Consider the following 18412-nt stretch of genomic DNA (forward strand, 5'->3'; position numbering starts at 1 on the left):
TAGGTATATGTATCACTTGATGTGATTGGACCCTAAGGAAAGTAGTGTAAGTACAATGTATACAAATATGACCATATACAGGGAAAGTACAGCCATAAAAAAAACAGAACTATCAGAAAGTGCTCACAAGTCTATTGATTATCTTTATGCACAAAAAGGATTGCTGTCTTTCAAGCTTGTGTCTTCTCATATGTATATGTTTCATATGATGTGACTGGACTCTAAGGGAATTACTGTAAGAACCTACTTGAAGGATACGTCTACAAATAAAATAAAATGTTTAATTTCTGACTGTTACTGAAGAAAGCCATGTGGCCTAGATATGTCAGCAAAAGAAAAAAGAGTGAGCCAGACATGTGATGTCATCAGTGATGTCATCAATGACATTTGTGATGTCATCTTTGATGTCCTGGGTGTTAGTCTTAGCAGTGCACGGTAGTGGCGCAAGTTATGGTTGCTTAGCTTACCATAACTGGCGAATTTCAAGGGTTTTTCGGTTTTATTTGGAACCATAACGTCCCTTTGACAAAGTTTTTTCACTGAATTTCATATGTTTTTAGTAGTGCAACTTAAACATAACGTCCCTTTAACAACGTTTTTTCACTGAATTTCATACGTTTTTAGTAGCGCAACTTAAACATAACGTCCTGTAAGAGGATTCAATTCAACACTACAGCTAAGTCAATGCCTAGTCTGGGATACTGAATGGAAACCCTTATTGATATATCCTTATGTCCAGTTCATGCGTTCTGGATGACTACCCCTATATAACACCCCTCTCTTGGAATCCCCCTGACCCCACTGAGCCAAGAAGTAGTTCTGTTTTGCAAGTTAAAAGGTTTATTTGATAATTTAAACAATAGGTATATATATCACACTTTATAATAATTTAATAACTGAATATCACACCTAATCTGAGCAGTAATCAATAATGGATAGTCTGGCACTAGCACACTTGTGAATAGGAACAGAAGAATAAGGTGGTAGAGAATGCTTTATATAAGTTAAGATGGATATAATGTTGAATGAAAATGCAATACAGAAAATACTCAATATGATTTCAACAAAACAATGTAGTCACTTTTCTCTGGCAATTCACCCCCCCCCCTTTTTATGCAATGCAAGGAAATGGAAGGAAAGCACACAGTTCTCAGAAATGCAATCAAGTGTAATTCAGTTCACCCCAGCAATCTTAGAATACAGAAGTTTGAAACACGGGCCCAAAATGCTTTTATATGTGCTGTGTAAGAGGATTCAATTCAACACTACAGCTAAGTCAATGCCTAGTCTGGGATACTGAATGGAAACCCTTATTGATATATCCTTATGTCCAGTTCATGCGTTCTGGATGACTACCCCTATATAACACCCCTCTCTTGGAATCCCCCTGACCCCACTGAGCCAAGAAGTAGTTCTGTTTTGCAAGTTAAAAGGTTTATTTGATAATTTAAACAATAGGTATATATATCACACTTTATAATAATTTAATAACTGAATATCACACCTAATCTGAGCAGTAATCAATAATGGATAGTCTGGCACTAGCACACTTGTGAATAGGAACAGAAGAATAAGGTGGTAGAGAATGCTTTATATAAGTTCAGATGGATATAATGTTGAATGAAAATGCAATACAGAAAATACTCAATATGATTTCAACAAAACAATGTAATCACTTTTCTCTGGCAATTCACCCCCCCCCCTTTTATGCAATGCAAGGAAATGGAAGGAAAGCACACAGTTCTCAGAAATGCAATCAAGCGTAATTCAGTTCACCCCAGCAAGCTTAGACTACAGAAGTTTGAAACACGGGCCCAAAATGCTTTTATATGTGCTGTGTAAGAGGATTCAATTCAACACTACAGCTAAGTCAATGCCTAGTCTGGGATACTGAATGGAAACCCTTATTGATATATCCTTATGTCCAGTTCATGCGTTCTGGATGACTACCCCTATATAACACCCCTCTCTTGGAATCCCCCTGACCCCACTGAGCCAAGAAGTAGTTCTGTTTTGCAAGTTAAAAGGTGTATTTGATAATTTAAACAATAGGTATATATATCACACTTTATAATAATTTAATAATTGAATATCACACCTAATCTGAGCAGTAATCAATAATGGATAGTCTGGCACTAGCACACTTGTGAATAGGAACAGAAGAATAAGGTGGTAGAGAATGCTTTATATAAGTTCAGATGGATATAATGTTGAATGAAAATGCAATACAGAAAATACTCAATATGATTTCAACAAAACAATGTAATCACTTTTCTCTGGCAATGCACCCCCCCCTTTTATGCAATGCAAGGAAATGGAAGGAAAGCACACAGTTCTCAGAAATGCAATCAAATGTAATTCAGTTCACCCCAGCAAGCTTAGACTACAGAAGTTTGAAACACGGGCCCAAAATGCTTTTATACGTGCTGGCAATGAAGTGAGGTTACTGCAAGTTCCTAGCACAAACGGTTACGGAGTTATGAACGATTTTGTGAAGGTTGTTTTTCGGATTTGAAAAACTTGCAGCTAAAAATGACAGGTGACAGCTTTGCAAATGACAGGTGTCAGTTAGGAGGCAGTTCTACTTAAATAAAAATAGATTGAATTATATTATTTTAACTAAGAGATTGGTTCTGCACAGTTCTGCTAGGTACTCACACTATATTTAGAAATAGAATGGGCCTCGCCACGGATCTGGTCAGGTTTTAGACTGGACTCTGGTCTGGTCTCGGCACTTCACAGTGATCTGGGTCAGCTCTGCTCTCTCTGGGTACAGCACTGCTTCTGGATCTTTCTGCACAGCTTTCTCTGGAGATTGATGGATTTGAAGTCTGGATCTCTGGATGTGGTATGGTCCGGCAGCATGCTCCGCAGCAAATGGAATTGAATGTTCCTATCTGTCCTGACTGTCTGCTTTTATGTGTTTTGAAAATGGGTGGAGAGGCTAGCTTCCTAGGTCCTACCCCTCTCCACTTGTCATTGGCCACTTCCTCCTCTTCCCCTTGATTGGGGGAATGAAATGAAGTGTCATCATGATGAGGTCTGTTTATGATACAGAGAACCCACCCCTGTCAACTTTACACACAATCTATATTTGCTCAAAAACATATTTGCACAGGTACACATTTGTTTAAAATTACATGCACCCATCACATATCACAGGAGGTATACCCTGTCCAAATCTGCTCTTCCTGGGAGCTTCCAAATGTGTGCAAGGCATGCAGGCATTAATTGAGGAAGTATCAGATTTTTAACATGCATACATTTTAAGTAATACCCTCTTAACTGCTAGCTTGCCCCCAGATCATGCCACCGGTTCTAAAAACCTCTTAAAATGTGGGCAGAAAAATCACAAGAATTATGGTATCATTTAAATAATTATGACAAGTCCGTACTATGAGTTATTCATCTTTTTCTAAAACCATATTCTGGCTACAGGGGTGTGTCTTTTCAGGTCACATGGTACAGAAACCAGTTTTTCCACTTTCTTCAAGCTCAGCCTCTGTCTCCAGTTTCTCCCCCTCCCAGTTTCTGCCAAGAGGAAGGCATTTTTTATTACCCCTGCAATAAACCATCTGCCTGGGCCCTGGAAGGCCCATTGTTCACGAGGAAGCTATTTATGGCCACTTCCATAAACCCTCTGCCTGGGTCCTATGTTTAGTCTCTAGCAGTCCCTTGGTAATCCAATCAGAGAAGTGTCATATCCCTTTTGGTGGGAGCAGCAAAAGGCAGGTAGGCCTGGGAACACAGCTGTTGTGCAAGTCTCAACTCCTGTCGGGGGTAGCTGGTGGGCAGAATTCAGTTCCTTAAGCCAGCCCCCAGCTAATGTCACTTTTAGTTACCCAGTTTTCTGCATTCAAATAAAACTAACCATTTTACATATGCAGCTAAAATGCTGATTCTAAGTTTAAAACTATGACATTTAAACAATTGCAACCTATGTGACACTCAAAAGTAGGTCACTCATTTCTTTTAAACATTTAGATTTTTAGTGTCTTTCAGTCCAAATTTACTTAAACTGCTGAAATCCACAGCTCAGCCAGTCTTGTTATAAACCTTCAAGTCACTTCAGAATATAACTTTACATTGGATCCACCTCTCAGTAAGTCTTTCTTTGGCCTGCTTTGGGTTCATTTATTCAGTTTTACACAAAAAAAAAAATCTGGTGTTGTTTTAAAACGCCGGCTTTCTGATAGTGGTGAGTACTGGTAATGCACCCATTTTTGGGATTTAAGAAAAGGAATTCCCCACAATTCTAGGTTGCTTTTGGCAATCAGCATTGCCATTCCCAATGGTTTCAGGCTACTGTGTGGGTAGTCCAATGGTGGTTTTAGGCAGTGCCCTTCTGTGCCCATAACATCGGCAAAATGGGTGGCAGCCTATTCTTCATGCACTTCCCTGGGCATTTTCTGGGAAGCTCTGGCCATCATGATGTTTTCAATGCCAGTACTGCACAGTTTTTGAGGTAGGGCTCGGATGCATGGGTAAAAACATCCCACAATCCCTTTAACAACGTTTTTTCACTGAATTTCATAGGTTTTTAGTAGCGCAACTTAACCATAACGTCCCTTTAACAACGTTTTTTCATTGAATTTCAGAGGTTTTTATTAGTGCAACTTAACCATAACGTCCCTGTAACATTTTTTTTTACTAAATTTTCAAGGTTTTTATTAGTGCAACATCACCATAACATCCTTTTCAATAGATGAAGACCACTAACATCTTATGTCCTCAAAGTGGGAATGCCGGGTGGTAAAAAAAACAAAAAGATGGCCACCATGGAAAGGGAAGGTAGGGTGTATAAAGAACACAAAAGGGCATGAGCAGGGGGTTGGGGGGGGAACAGGGGAGACACATGGGCATGAGCAGGGGGTGAGAGGGAACAGGGTACAAACGGGGCCTGAGCAGGGGGTGGGGGGAAGGAAGGAAACACGGGGCATGAGCGGTGGCGGGGGCACACATGAGAGAGACACGGGGCATGAGCAGCGGGTGTGGAGGAACATGAGGGAGACACGGGGTATGAGCGGGGGTGGGGAGGAACACGAGGGAGACATGGGGTATGAGCTGGGGGTACAGGGCACACACGGGACATGAGCGGGGGTGGGGGGGAAGGAGAGAGACAAGGGGCATGAGCGGGGGTGGGGGAACACGAGAGAGACACGAGGCATGAGCGGGGGAGTGGGGTGTAACACGAGGGAAACACGGGGCATGAGCGGGGGTTGGGGAGAACACGAGGGAGACACGGGGCATGAGCAGGGGGTGGGGGACAACAGGAGACAGACACGGGGCATGAGCAGGGGTGGGGCCAACAGGTGAGAGACGCGGGGCATGAGCGGGGGGTGGGGACAACAGGAGACAGACACGGGGCATGAGCGGGGGGTGGGGAGAACAGGAGACAGACACGGGGCATGAGCGGGGGATGGGGGAACAGGAGACAGATACGGGGCATGAGCAGGGGTGGGGAGAACAGGAGACGGACACGGGGCATGAGCAGGGCGGTGGGGGGGCAACAGGAGACAGACACGGGGCATGAGCAGGGGGGTGGGGGGCAACAGGAGAGAGACACGGGGCATGAGCGCGGAGTGGGGGGATACAGGAGACAGACACGGGGCATGGGTGGGGGGAACAGGAGACAGACACAGGGCATGAGCGGGGGGTGGGGGGAACAGGAGACAGACACGGGGCATGAGCGGGGGTGGGGGGCAACAGGTGAGAGACATGGGGCATGAGCGGAGGTGGGGGGTACAGGAGACAGGCACGGGGCATGAGCAGGGGGTGGGGGGCAACAGGAGAGAGACACGGGGCATGAGCGGGGGGTGGGGGGTACAGTAGACAGACACGGGGCATGAGCGGGGGGTGGGGGGCAACAGGAGAGAGACACAGGGCATGAGCAGGTGGGGGGGAACAGGAGACAGACACAGGGCATGAGCGGGGGGGCAACAGGAGAGAGACACGGGGCATGAGCGGGTGGGGGGAACAGGAGACAGACACGGGGCATGAGCGGGGGGTGGGGGGTACAGGAGACAGACACAGGGCATGAACGGGGGGTGGGGGCAACAGGAGAGAGACACGGGGCATGAGCAGGGGGTGGGGGGAACAACAGAGACAGACACAGGGCATGAGCGTGGGGTGGGGGGCAACAGGAGACAGACACGGGGCATGAGCGGGGGTGGGGGGCAACAGGAGACAGACACGGGGCATGAGCGGGGGGTGGGGGGCAACAGGAGACAGACACGGGGCATGAGCAGGGGGTGGGGGGAACAGGAGACAGACACGGAGCATGAGCGGCGGTGGGGAGAACATGAGACAGACACGGGGCATGAGGGGCAACAGGAGACAGACACAGGGCATGAGCGGCGGGTGGGGGGCAACAGGAGAGACACGGGGCATGAGCGGGGGGTGGGGGGCAACAGGAGACAGACACAGGGCATGAGCGAGGGGTGGGGGGAACAGGAGACAGACATGGGGCATTAGCGGGGGATGGGGGGAACAACAGACACGGCGCATGAGCGGGGGGGTGGGGTGCAAGAGGAGACAGACACGTGGCATGAGCGGGGGGTGGGAGGAACAGGAGACAGACACAGGACATAAGCGGGGGTGGGGAGAACAGGAGACATACACGGGGCATGAGCGGGGAGGTGGGGGGCAACAAGAGAGAGACACGGAGCATGAGCGGGTGGGGGGAACAGGAGACAGACACGGGGCATGAGCGGGTGGGGGAACAGGAGACAGACACGGGGCATGAGCGGGGGTTTGGGGGGCAACAGGAGATAGACATGGGGCATGAGCGGGGGATGGGGGAACAGGAGACAGACACGGGGCATGAGCGGGGGGGTGGGGGGCAACAGGAGACAGACACGGCACATGAGGGGAACAGGACACAGATACGGGGCATGAGCGGGGGGTGGGGAGAACAGGAGACAGACACGGGGCATGAGCGGGGGGAACAGAAGACGGGAGGGGGAGAGACACACGGGGCATGAGCAGGGGGGTGGGAGGAACAAGAGACAGACACAGGGCATAAGCGGGGGTGGGGAGAACAGGAGACAGACACAGGGCATGAGCGGGGGATGGGGGAACAGGAGACAGATACGGGGCATGAGCAGGGGTGGGGAGAACAGGAGACGGACACAGGGCATGAGCAGGGCGGTGAGGGGGCAACAGGAGACAGACACGGGGCATGAGCAGGGGGGTGGGGGGCAACAGGAGAGAGACACGGGGCATGAGCGCGGAGTGGGGGGATACCGGAGACAGACACGGGGCATGGGTGGGGGGAACAGGAGAAAGACACAGGGCATGAGCGGGGGGTGGGGGGAACAGGAGACAGACACGGGGCATGAGCGGGGGTGGGGGGCAACAGGTGAGAGACATGGGGCATGAACGGGGGTGGGGGGTACAGGAGACAGACACGGGGCATGAGCAGGGGGTGGGGGGCAACAGGAGAGAGACACGGGGCATGAGCGGGGGGTGGGGGGGTACAGTAGACAGACACGGGGCATGAGCGGGGGGTGGGGGGCAACAGGAGAGAGACACGGGGCATGAGCAGGTGGGGGGAACAGGAGACAGACACGGGGCATGAGCGGGGGGGCAACAGGAGAGAGACACGGGGCATGAGCGGGTGGGGGGAACAGGAGACAGACACGGGGCATGAGGGGGGGGTGGGGGGGTACAGGAGACAGACACAGGGCATGAACGGGGGGTGGGGGCAACAGGAGAGAGACACGGGGCATGAGCAGGGGGTGGGGGGAACAACAGAGACAGACACAGGGCATGAGCGTGGGGTGGGGGGCAACAGGAGACAGACACGGGGCATGAGCGGGGGTGGGGGGCAACAGGAGACAGACACGGGGCATGAGCGGGGGGTGGGGGGCAACAGGAGACAGACACGGGGCATGAGCAGGGGGTCGGGGGAACAGGAGACAGATACAGAGCATGAGCGGCGGTGGGGAGAACATGAGACAGACATGGGGCATGAGGGGCAACAGGAGACAGACACAGGGCATGAGCGGGGGTGGGGGGAACAGGAGACAGACACGGGGCATGAGCGGGGGTGGGGGGCAACAGGTGAGAGACATGGGGCATTAGCGGGGGATGGGGGAACAACAGACACGGCGCATGAGCGGGGGGGTGGGGTGCAAGAGGAGACAGACACGTGGCATGAGCGGGGGGTGGGAGGAACAGGAGACAGACACAGGGCATATGCGGGGGTGGGGAGAACAGGAGACATACACGGGGCATGAGCGGGGAGGTGGGGGGCAACAAGAGAGAGACACGGAGCATGAGCGGGTGGGGGGAACAGGAGACAGACACGGGGCATGAGCGGGTGGGGGAACAGGAGACAGACACGGGGCATGAGCAGGGGTTTGGGGGGCAACAGGAGATAGACATGGGGCATGAGCGGGGGATGGGGGAACAGGAGACAGACACGGGGCATGAGCGAGGGGGTGGGGGGCAACAGGAGACAGACACGGCACATGAGGGGAACAGGAGACAGATACGGGGCATGAGCGGGGGGTGGGGAGAACAGGAGACAGACACGGGGCATGAGCGGGGGGAACAGAAGACGGGAGGGGGAGAGACACACGGGGCATGAGCAGGGGGGTGGGAGGAACAAGAGACAGACACAGGGCATAAGCGGGGGTGGGGAGAACAGGAGACAGACACGGGGCATGAGCAGGGGGTTGGGGGGCAACAGGAGATAGACACGGGGCATGAGCGGGGGATGGGGGAACAGGAGACAGACACGGGGCATGGGCGGGGGGATGGGGGGCAACAGGAGACAGACACGGCACATGAGGGGAACAGGAGACAGATACGGGGCATGAGCGGGGGGTGGGGAGAACAGGAGACAGACACGGGGCATGAGCGGGGGGAACAGAAGATGGGAGGGGGAGAGAAGACGGGAGGGGGAGAGACACACGGGGCATGAGCGGGGGGTGGGCGGGAGGGGGAGAGACACACGGGGCATGAGCGGGGGGTGGGCGGGAGGGGGAGAGACACGGGGCATGAGCTGGGGTGGGGGGGGATGTAGAGAGACACACGGGGCATGAGCGGGGGGTGGTAGGAAGGGGAGAGAGACACACGGGGCATGAGCGGGGGTGGGGGGAGGGAGAGAGACACACAGGGCATGAGCGGGGGGTGGGCGGGAGGGGGAGAGACACACGGGGCATGAGCGGGGGGTGGGCGGGAGGGGGAGAGACACACGGGGCAGGAGCGGCGGTGGGGGGGAGGGAGAGAGACACACGAGGCATGAGCGGCGGTGGGGGGAAGGGGAGAGACACGGGGCATGAGCGGGGGTGGGGGGGAGGGAGAGAGACACACGGGGCATGAGCGGGGGTGGGGGGAAGGGGAGAGACACACGTGGCATGAGCGGGCGGTGGGCGGGAGGGGGAGAGACACACAGGGCATGAGCGGGGGTGGGATGGGGAAAGACACACAGGGCAAGAGCGGGGGTGGGCGGGAGGGGGAGAGACACACGGGGCATGAGCGGGGGTGGGAGGGAGGGAGAGAGACACACAAGGCATGAGCGGGGGGAGGGGGGAGGGAGAGAGACACACGAGGCATGAGCGGGTGGGGGGAAGGGGAGAGACACGGGGCATGAGCGGGGGTGGAGGGGACGGAGAGAGACACACGGGGCATGAGCGGGGGTGGGGGGAGGGGGAGAGACACACGGGGCATGAGCAGGGGGTGGGCGGGAGGGGGGAGACACACAGGGCATGAGCGAGGGGTGGGTGGGAGGGGGAGAGACACACGGGGCGTGAGCAAGGGGTGGGTGGGAGGGGGAGAGACACATGGGGCATGAGCGGGGGTGGGGGGAGGGAGAGAGACACACGGGGCATGAGCGGGAGTGGGGGGAAGGGGAGAGAGACACACTGGGCATGAGCGGGGGGTGGGCGGGAGGGGGAGAGACACACACGGGGCATGATTTGGGGAGGGAGAGAGACACACGGGGCATGAGCGGGGGTGGGGGGGAAGGGGAGAGAGACACACGGGGCAAGAGCGGTGTGGAGGGGAGGGAGAGAGACACACTGGGCATGAGCGGGGGTGGGGGGGAGGGAGAGAGACACACGGGGCATGAGCGGGGGGTGGGGAGAAGGGGAGAGAGACACGGGGCATGAGCGGGGGTGGGCGGGAGGGGGAGAGACACACGGGGCATGAGCGGGGGTGGGGGGGAGGGAGAGAGACACACGGGGCATGAGCGGGGGTGGGGGGAGGGAGAGAGACACACAGGGCATGAGCGGGGGGTGGGAGGAAGGGGAGAGAGACACACGGGGCATGAGCGGGGGGTGGGAGGAAGGGGAGAGAGACACATGGGGCATGAGCGGGGGGTGGGGGGAGGGAGAGACACACGGGGCATGAGCGGGAGTGGGTGGAAGGGGAGAGAGACACACGGGGCATGAGCGGGGGGTGGGGGAAGGGGAGAGAGACACACGGGGCATGAGCGGGGGTGGGGGGCGGGAGAGACACACGGGGCATGAGCGGGAGTGGGTGGAAGGGGAGAGAGACACACGGGGCATGAGCGGGGGGTGGGGGAAGGGGAGAGAGACACACGGGGCATGAGCGGGGGTGGGGGGAGGGAGAGAGACACACGGGGCATGAGCGGGGGGTGGGGGGAGGGAGAGACACACGGGGCATGAGCGGGAGTGGGTGGAAGGGGAGAGAGACACACGGGGCATGAGCGGGGGGTGGGGGAAGGGGAGAGAGACACACGGGGCATGAGCGGGGGTGGGGGGAGGGAGAGAGACACACGGGGCATGAGCGGGGGGTGGGGGGAGGGAGAGACACACGGGGCATGAGCGGGAGTGGGTGGAAGGGGAGAGAGAGAGACACACGGCGTTCATGTGCACGCGGCAGATCCTGCTCCTCGGCCCTCTGCTGGCCACCGTGTGCCGATGGCGTGAGCGGGGGGGCTGGAGGAACAGGGGAGACACGGAGCATGAGTGGGGGTGGGGGGGACAAGAAGGACACACGGAGCATGAGCGGGGGTGGGAGGAACAGGAGACAGACACAAGACTTACTGTGCAGGCGGCGAGGAACAAAGATGGCGGGCGTCTCTGAAGCCAGACGCACTGCACGCTTTCACCGCATCCAATGAGAGAGCACGTCATATGTCCGCAGGCATCACGCAAGCTGCTTGCCCAATCACCGTCCTGTCCGCGGAGCGAACAGGGACGTGTGTCCGCGAAGCGAACACAGATATCACACATTTTTTTCACTTACATTTTTGTCATTTTTTTAAAAACTTCTAGACGGATTTACACCAAATAAAGCAAAGCACGCTTTCGGGACCAAGCTGCCACTCCTGCCGCAAATTTGGTGTAAATCCGTCCAGCGATTTGGGCTGTAGGCGTGAGCAAAGTTTTTTCCCATTATGTCTATGGGGAAAAAAAAGTTTTGGGACCCCCCCTATAACTTTGCCCCCCCTGGACGAATCCTCACCAAACTTTGCAAAAAAATTCAGAGTGACCCAAATACTTTTTTTGCAAAGTTTGGTGAGTATTCTTCCAGGGAGAGTGAAGTTATAAGCCGCCCAGAAAGTGCTCTTCCTATGGAAACACCAACTTAACCACAACTACATGGCCACTACCGTGGCCATGTAATATATATATATATATATATATATATATATATATATATATATATATATATATATATATGTGTGTGTGTGTAAATAACTCGCAATTGGGGTGGGTCCGTTATTTGTGGAGCACTAGAGCAGTGGGTACTCAAGAGATAAATCTGCTGTGGCAAAACACAGGCAGAAAATGCATGACCCCAGGGCCAGTGTTGGGAATTTAGTTACCTCTGGACTGTTTTCTAAAGTAATCGTTATTGTCTTATTCTCATTTTTCATTATGTGGCTAGTAAATACGCACAAATATCTTCCCACTGGTTTTGGGACAGTTTGAAATGTATGCTACATGTAGCCTTAATATGCTGATGCCATGCAATATAGCAATTTAGCAATAAAGACCCATGTCTGGCTTTCTTCATGTCCTTCCATTAGTGCAGAGAGAGTGAAGTGTTGCAGATGCCCCTTTCCATTTCACAGCACCAGCCGAGTGTGACTCCACCAATAGTATCTGCTCAGGCATCTGATGGTGATGTGGTGCGCGTTTACTGACAGCGTCATGTATCTTTGTCTCCTCCAGGATGTGATACGTACATGGACATCGTCATCGTCCTGGATGGGTCCAACAGCGTCTATCCTTGGTACGAGGTGCAGAACTTCCTCAGTAACATCCTCAGCAAGTTTTTCATTGGTCCTGACCAGATACAGGTGAGTACTGTGGAAGCAGAGTAACTGGTAGCTTAGAGCCATTCCAGCGGGGGCAGCTAAAGGAGATCGAACATTTAATACTAGGAACACTTCCAAAGTCTTTTGGCCATTAAGAAACATACATCAAAGAATTGAAGTGGTGACTTGGAACTGATGCAGTTACAACACTCAGATAGATTTTCCTTCTTTGGTCCACATTACCTTTTGGCCTTCCTGCTTCCCTTCCTAGTTGCAATTTACCATTCTCCCTTTTCCGTACTGTGATCCTTCCCATCCGTGAATACAGAGCATTTTGAACTCCATACCTAACTCACCTGCTCATGCACTGCTCTCTTTTTTTATGGCATCTTTTCATTCCCTTTTAATTTCGTATTTGTTTCATCCATGAATGCGGCTTATTGCAAACCAGACCCAACAGCGGCATCAGCAAAGACGAAGATGATAGGCTAGAAAAGATGCAGTGAGTGATGCATAAATCAAGAACCTTCAAGCCTAGACGACGAGTGGTGCGTCTGTGAACAACATTAGCACGGGTAGTATGGCTCAGTGGCAACGCGCTCGTCTTGGAAGCAAGACGACGCAGACACACATGTCGAATCCCAAACCTCTTCGGTATTAAGCATGTTGTAAAAAAACAACTATAATTATAACATTCTATACATCCAATGAAAGAGCCTTAAGGCACACAGAACAAATAGAGGTGCATCTGTGATGGGCCACAAGGACCCCCCCCCCCGACCCCAAGGTCAGGCAGAAGTGCATCGATGAAGAACTGTTTAGAATGTACTCAAAGTGGTTCATCAGTAAACGAGCTTCTAGGTTACAGCACACATAGCACATAGAGGGAGTTGTGTATCTACATAGTTGTGTTTAGGCTACACACCTGGTCCATGCAAGAAGGTGTGCATCAATGAAGGAGCTTCTCGGCTTGACAGAGGTAAGGATCAAAACATCAATGATGAAGAGTCTGGGGCCTGGCGATAAACAGGGAGCGGTCCATCAAGGAAGGAGAAGATAATCACAGACAGGGGCGGGGCTATCAGTGAAGGAGTCAGTAGTCTAAGGCCCATAATTCAGGACTTTCTGCTCTAGAGTGGGGCTTTAATAAGGGAGCAACTGCGTTACACTAGAAACAGTGACTGAAGCATGTGTAAGACCTGTCAGTGGAGCAGCATTAAAGGAACTTCTGGACTTGGTGAGTGACAACAAGTGGTCCACCACTCCCTTAGGCGTGTGAGGCCAGAACAGATACAGGAAGTGGCACGTCAAGGTACACAGAGCTAGACTACCCACAGGAAGTGGCACGTCAAGGTACAGACGTGGCACATCTTGGAGGAGGGGGTGCACACTTCCTCAGAAGCAGGGAGCAGGAGCAGGGCATCAGAGAAGGGTAGGAAGAATAGCTAAGGGGCAACACGTTTGTCTTGGAAGGAAGACAACGTGGCGCAACACAGGTTTGAATCCTCATCCCGCACTTAGAAACCACTTGCTGGTATTCAGCGCATTATAAATGAACAATAAAATAAAAAAAATGAAGGAGCTGCTTCACTAGAGAATGTACAGGATGTACCCTCTTCATGAAGATAGGTCATGGTGCTCACTGACTCCAAGTCTGGAACCCCCCTGCTTGGCAGTTTATTTGTTACTCAAGCCCTTGGTCAGGCATATACATACTTTGCACTTAAAGGATAGAAATGCAGTTCGTTTGGGGACAGAATGCAAAATGGACAGAGGCAGACCCTACAAATATGCATCCTTCCTAATGTTTAGTTTTATTAAAATGGATGTTCACAAATAGCTCATCCATTCAAAACAACATCACACTTAGAAAACTACTCACAACACGTTTCTTGTGAATACTCACCGAGTCGCAGCTTAAAATCGATAGGCAGCAGACAGTATGAGGAGCTTGGAGCCCGTGGATGGGCAGTGTGAGGAGCTTGGAGCCCATGGATAGACAGTGTGCAGAGCTTGGAGCCTGTGGATAGGCTGTTTGAGGAGCTTGGAGCCCATGCACAGACAGTGTGAGGAGCTTAGAGCCTATGGAAAGGCAGTGTGAGGAGCTTTGAGACCATGGATAGGTAGTGTGCGGAGCTCGAAACCCATGGACAGGCATTTTGAGGAGCTTGGATCCCACTTAAAGTCAGTGTGCAGAGCTTGGAGCCCATGGATAGGCAGCATGAGGAGGTTGGAACCCATGGATAGGCCGTTTGAGGAGCTTAGAGCCCATGCATATACAGTGTGAGGAGTTTCGGGGACATGGACAGTTTATGATGAAACCTTCTCGGGCACATCCGCAGTTTGAGGAGCTTGCAGCCTGTATCAAGGGTCCTCAAAAGGCTTGTAATCAATGAGTTACTAATGGTAGTCTAAAAAGGAGCGTACACCAGGCAAGAAGTAATGCTTTTATTACAGCTGGGCAAGCACAAATCAAACAGCACAGTGGAAAATAACTGATTGAAGAGGACTGACAAACTGGCTTATAGCGGACAGTACTTTTATACAGTTTATACGATGTGCATAGAGTTAGAAACAGTTACACTTAAACTTTTCACATCTTCGCTGTTCTCATAAAGCTGATTGGTTAGAATATGACGTGCCCCTATAGCTAGACATAGGTTAGTTGAACATGAATGGATCAAAAACAGACATGCCTTCTCCCGGATCATTCCCTCCTAGTATGGGGCCTAATTGCCTCCCGCTCCACCCCCAAACTACTTGCAATTAGTAATAACCTATTTGTGCTGACTTCTGAATCTTTATTCGTCTGCCATTGGTCAGTACCAGAGAAGAAGGAACACGAGCCGCCCAGAACAAGTGTGAAGGGAGACATTCACACAGCACCTGCCTGATGCTAACCCTCACAAACTCTGTTATGGACACACTGTGAGCTTGTTGCCTTTCAGGGACACCAAAACGTATCATCTGTTTGGCTCTTCTCGGTGTGCTCCTTCATCCATCACCTTTGTTCCCATGCCTATCAACCGTGGGGTGATTTGAAACTGCCTTTTTGTGTTATGCAAGTGCCTCCCCGTATCCCAGCTGCTGCGAGTAACCGTGGGACTGGCTCACAACCTTTATCGTATCGCCCGGCATTATTCCCAGCGGCCATGGTTTGCTGGGGATGAGCAGCCCAAATTCAGCTTCCCCCACCCCTCAGCCGGTTTGTACTGACCATGTGTTCATCCTGGCCTGCTGTAAGAAGTCCACCTGTGTGATTCCCATGGAGTCTGCTTACCTGTGTTTTTTGCCTCTCCTGCATTTACGCTGCTGATTCCCCAGTGTCCATATTGTGTTATATACAGAGTGTCCCCCCTTGTTGCCCTTCACGCTTGGTCCCTGGGGCTGGCTGCAGCTTCCAGTGACCCCTTGTTGCCCCATTTGGGGGTGTCCCGACCCACCACTGTATTCCCACAATTGGTTGGTGCGCCCCTCTGTCGGGCGCTGAATCATTGCAAGCCCGTGGATAGACAGCGTGAGGAGCTTGGGGTACATGAGAGGACAGTATGAGGCACACGTGCAAGACACATGCAGCACAGGGCCAAGTGTGAGGAACATAGTCTATGGGCAGACAGTGTGAGGACCTTGGGGAACATGCAGAGTAGAAGAGCATGTGGCACATTGACAGTGGAGGCCCCTGCGACCAATGAACAGATATCGTAGACTCATGAAAGCCTTCACGCACCAGCATCCTCAGTGTTACCTGCAACAGCAGCCAAATGGCCATTGCCTAGCAGTGATCCAGCTGCCGTACCTGAAGGGCACTCTGACACTATTATTAATAGCGCTGCAACAAATTGCACCTCTGATGCCATTGCGACTTATGTTGCACACCACGGTGCCAGAGCCCTCAATGGAATGCAAAGAATACAGGAGACTCAGACATACCAGTGAAAAACGTTTGGTTAATTGAACATTTTTGGGTGCTTTTGTAAATTGTATTGATTCTGAGGGTCTGTGGGCGCCCCTCATAACATTCCCAGGTCATAAAGTCAGGCTTATTTCCAAACTCCTGCACAATCTTTACTAATGAAGGTGTTGTGTCGAAGTAATGTCCCCATGCCCGCCAAGAAAGCTTGCTGGGTAATTTTAACATCAAAATCCAAACCTTGACTGCACTCTTCAAATGTAATAAAACAGCACTCATTTAAAGTCAAAATGTCTATGGATATGCGGAGGTAAGCGTTTCACATTGCCAAGAGGTTTGTCCAGTTAACAAAGGTATGGAGGGGGGCGCTGCTGAGCGCCGAGCAAGATGGCCGCCTGAAGCGTGAGCTCCGTGGCAGGCAGATACCTGGATCCTGATTTTTGGCATATACGGTATTAATTTGGTACCTGTCGACTACGACTCGTGAGGCACCGGCCCGGGGACCGACCGGCCCAATTCCCGAAGAAAATCGGCGCCGGGAACCCTGAAATCGGAAAGGGGCGAGACTCCCCCCACGGACCACGCGCGCCAACCCTGCTGCGCAGCCGACCCTGGCCTGGCCCTCGAGGCCGCCGAGTGAGGCCTGGTGACGGGCCACTTGTATTTTGCGGACACCCGTCCACTGGTGCTGAAGTCTTCTGTGCGCAGACCTGCACGCGCATAGCACCTCACCACGAGCCTACGAATCGGACGGCCACCACCCGCAACACGAAGGAAGCGCTCGGACACGGCGGGAACCCCTCTGCGACACTACGGCTCTGAAGACCCTACCCGTGGAGGTGAGGGACACGATCGGCACTCTCCTCCCTCCCACGGGGCCGCCTCGCATCCATCATGACTAAAGGGACGAGCAAAAAACAAAGTTCCATCAACATGTTCGCGAAGGCACCTGAGGAGGCCGCCGAGCAGGCGCCCGCCACTACCTCTTCTACTGCGGCCCCGGAGCCCCAGGACATGATGGACTTTATCCGAGAAGGGTTCACCGCGATTCACTCGAAGCTCGACGACATGAATGGTAACATCTCCTCTATCAAGGCCCACATGGAGAGAACCGATGGCCGGGTCCGTGAGGTGGAGGCCAGGATGGGCTCGCCGAAGATGGCCTGGGGGCGCTACGATCTGAGGTTGTGGCCCTATCCACCCGCGTACTTGAGGTTGAAAGGAAAAATGAGGATTTAGAATCGCGCTCGAGGCGCAACAACCTCCGTATCATTGGGGTCCCGGAAAGCAGCATCGGGGAACCGATGGAAGACTTTGTGGAACGCACCTTAATATCCCTGCTGGACTCTCCGAAGCTATCCCCGCAGTTTGCGGTGGAACGGGCGCACCGGGCCCTCGCGCCAAAACCCAAACCAGGCGCACCCCCGTGGCCCATTATAGCCCGCGTCCTTAACTTCCGAGACCGGGACGCCATCCTGAAGGCCGCAAGACTCAAGGGCGAACTTTCACTCGACGGAGCACGGATACACCTATACCCGGATTACTCGGTGGCGGTCCAGCGTGAACGCAAGTCTTTCCTGGCAGTGAAAAAGAGACTCAGGGACCGCGGAGTCAAATACTCCATGCTATATCCAGCCAAACTACGAGTGGAACATAACAATCAAGTATCGTTCTTCACGATCCCAGAGGAGGCCTCCAGATTCATCGATGACAACTTCCCAGGCTGACCCCTCTCCCCGATATCTCTTTCTACAACCGTGCAGACAACCGTTGGAGGGGAGTCGACACTGGCTCTCTCCTGTGGACCCGAAAACACGACGTCCAACTACGCTTCAATGATTTGAGTAACCTGCATAACTGTGCCAAGGTAAACTGTGCCGTGTATAGCCGTACAAGTAATGTCCGTAACATCACTGAAGGCACTGTGCTTTGACTTGATCTGCCGTAGGCCCGGAGCGGCGCCATCGTTCTGGCCCACAGCCCCCCAGGCGCTGATGCCACTGTTTTGGTCTTGGGTTAGGGAGTTCGGGGTCATCATTCCTCATGTTCGGGGAGGGATGTGGGTGGGGGAGGAGGGTGTTGGGGTTACTGTTTTGGAAAAGTTTAGCTTTGGCAGGGTGCACAAGGAACGGGACAATACAATGCAAGTGGGAAGACGGGACTGCAGTATCGGTCCTCTGGACGCTATCCCGCTGTGATGTGTGCTATGCCTCCCCCTGCGGAGGTAAATCTGACATTTATCAGTTGGAATGTACAGGGTCTAG

At 52.8% G+C, this 18412-nt stretch overlaps 1 protein-coding gene across 1 annotated transcript in view; it reads left to right on the top strand.

Moving 5' to 3' along the window:
* ITGA10 (integrin subunit alpha 10) overlaps window positions 1-18412 on the top strand; it is a 610846-nt gene that overhangs the window by 253754 nt on the left and 338680 nt on the right. Inside the window, exon 6 of the mRNA XM_069652761.1 lies at window positions 12153-12280. Within this exon, the coding sequence (XP_069508862.1) occupies window positions 12153-12280 (128 nt within the window). The remainder of the gene's footprint in view (window positions 1-12152; window positions 12281-18412) is intronic.

Source organism: Ambystoma mexicanum, chromosome 1p, assembly GCF_040938575.1.
Source record: "Ambystoma mexicanum isolate Mex_15411 chromosome 1p, UKY_AmexF1_1, whole genome shotgun sequence".
In the NCBI taxonomy this organism is placed as follows: Eukaryota; Metazoa; Chordata; class Amphibia; order Caudata; family Ambystomatidae; genus Ambystoma; species Ambystoma mexicanum.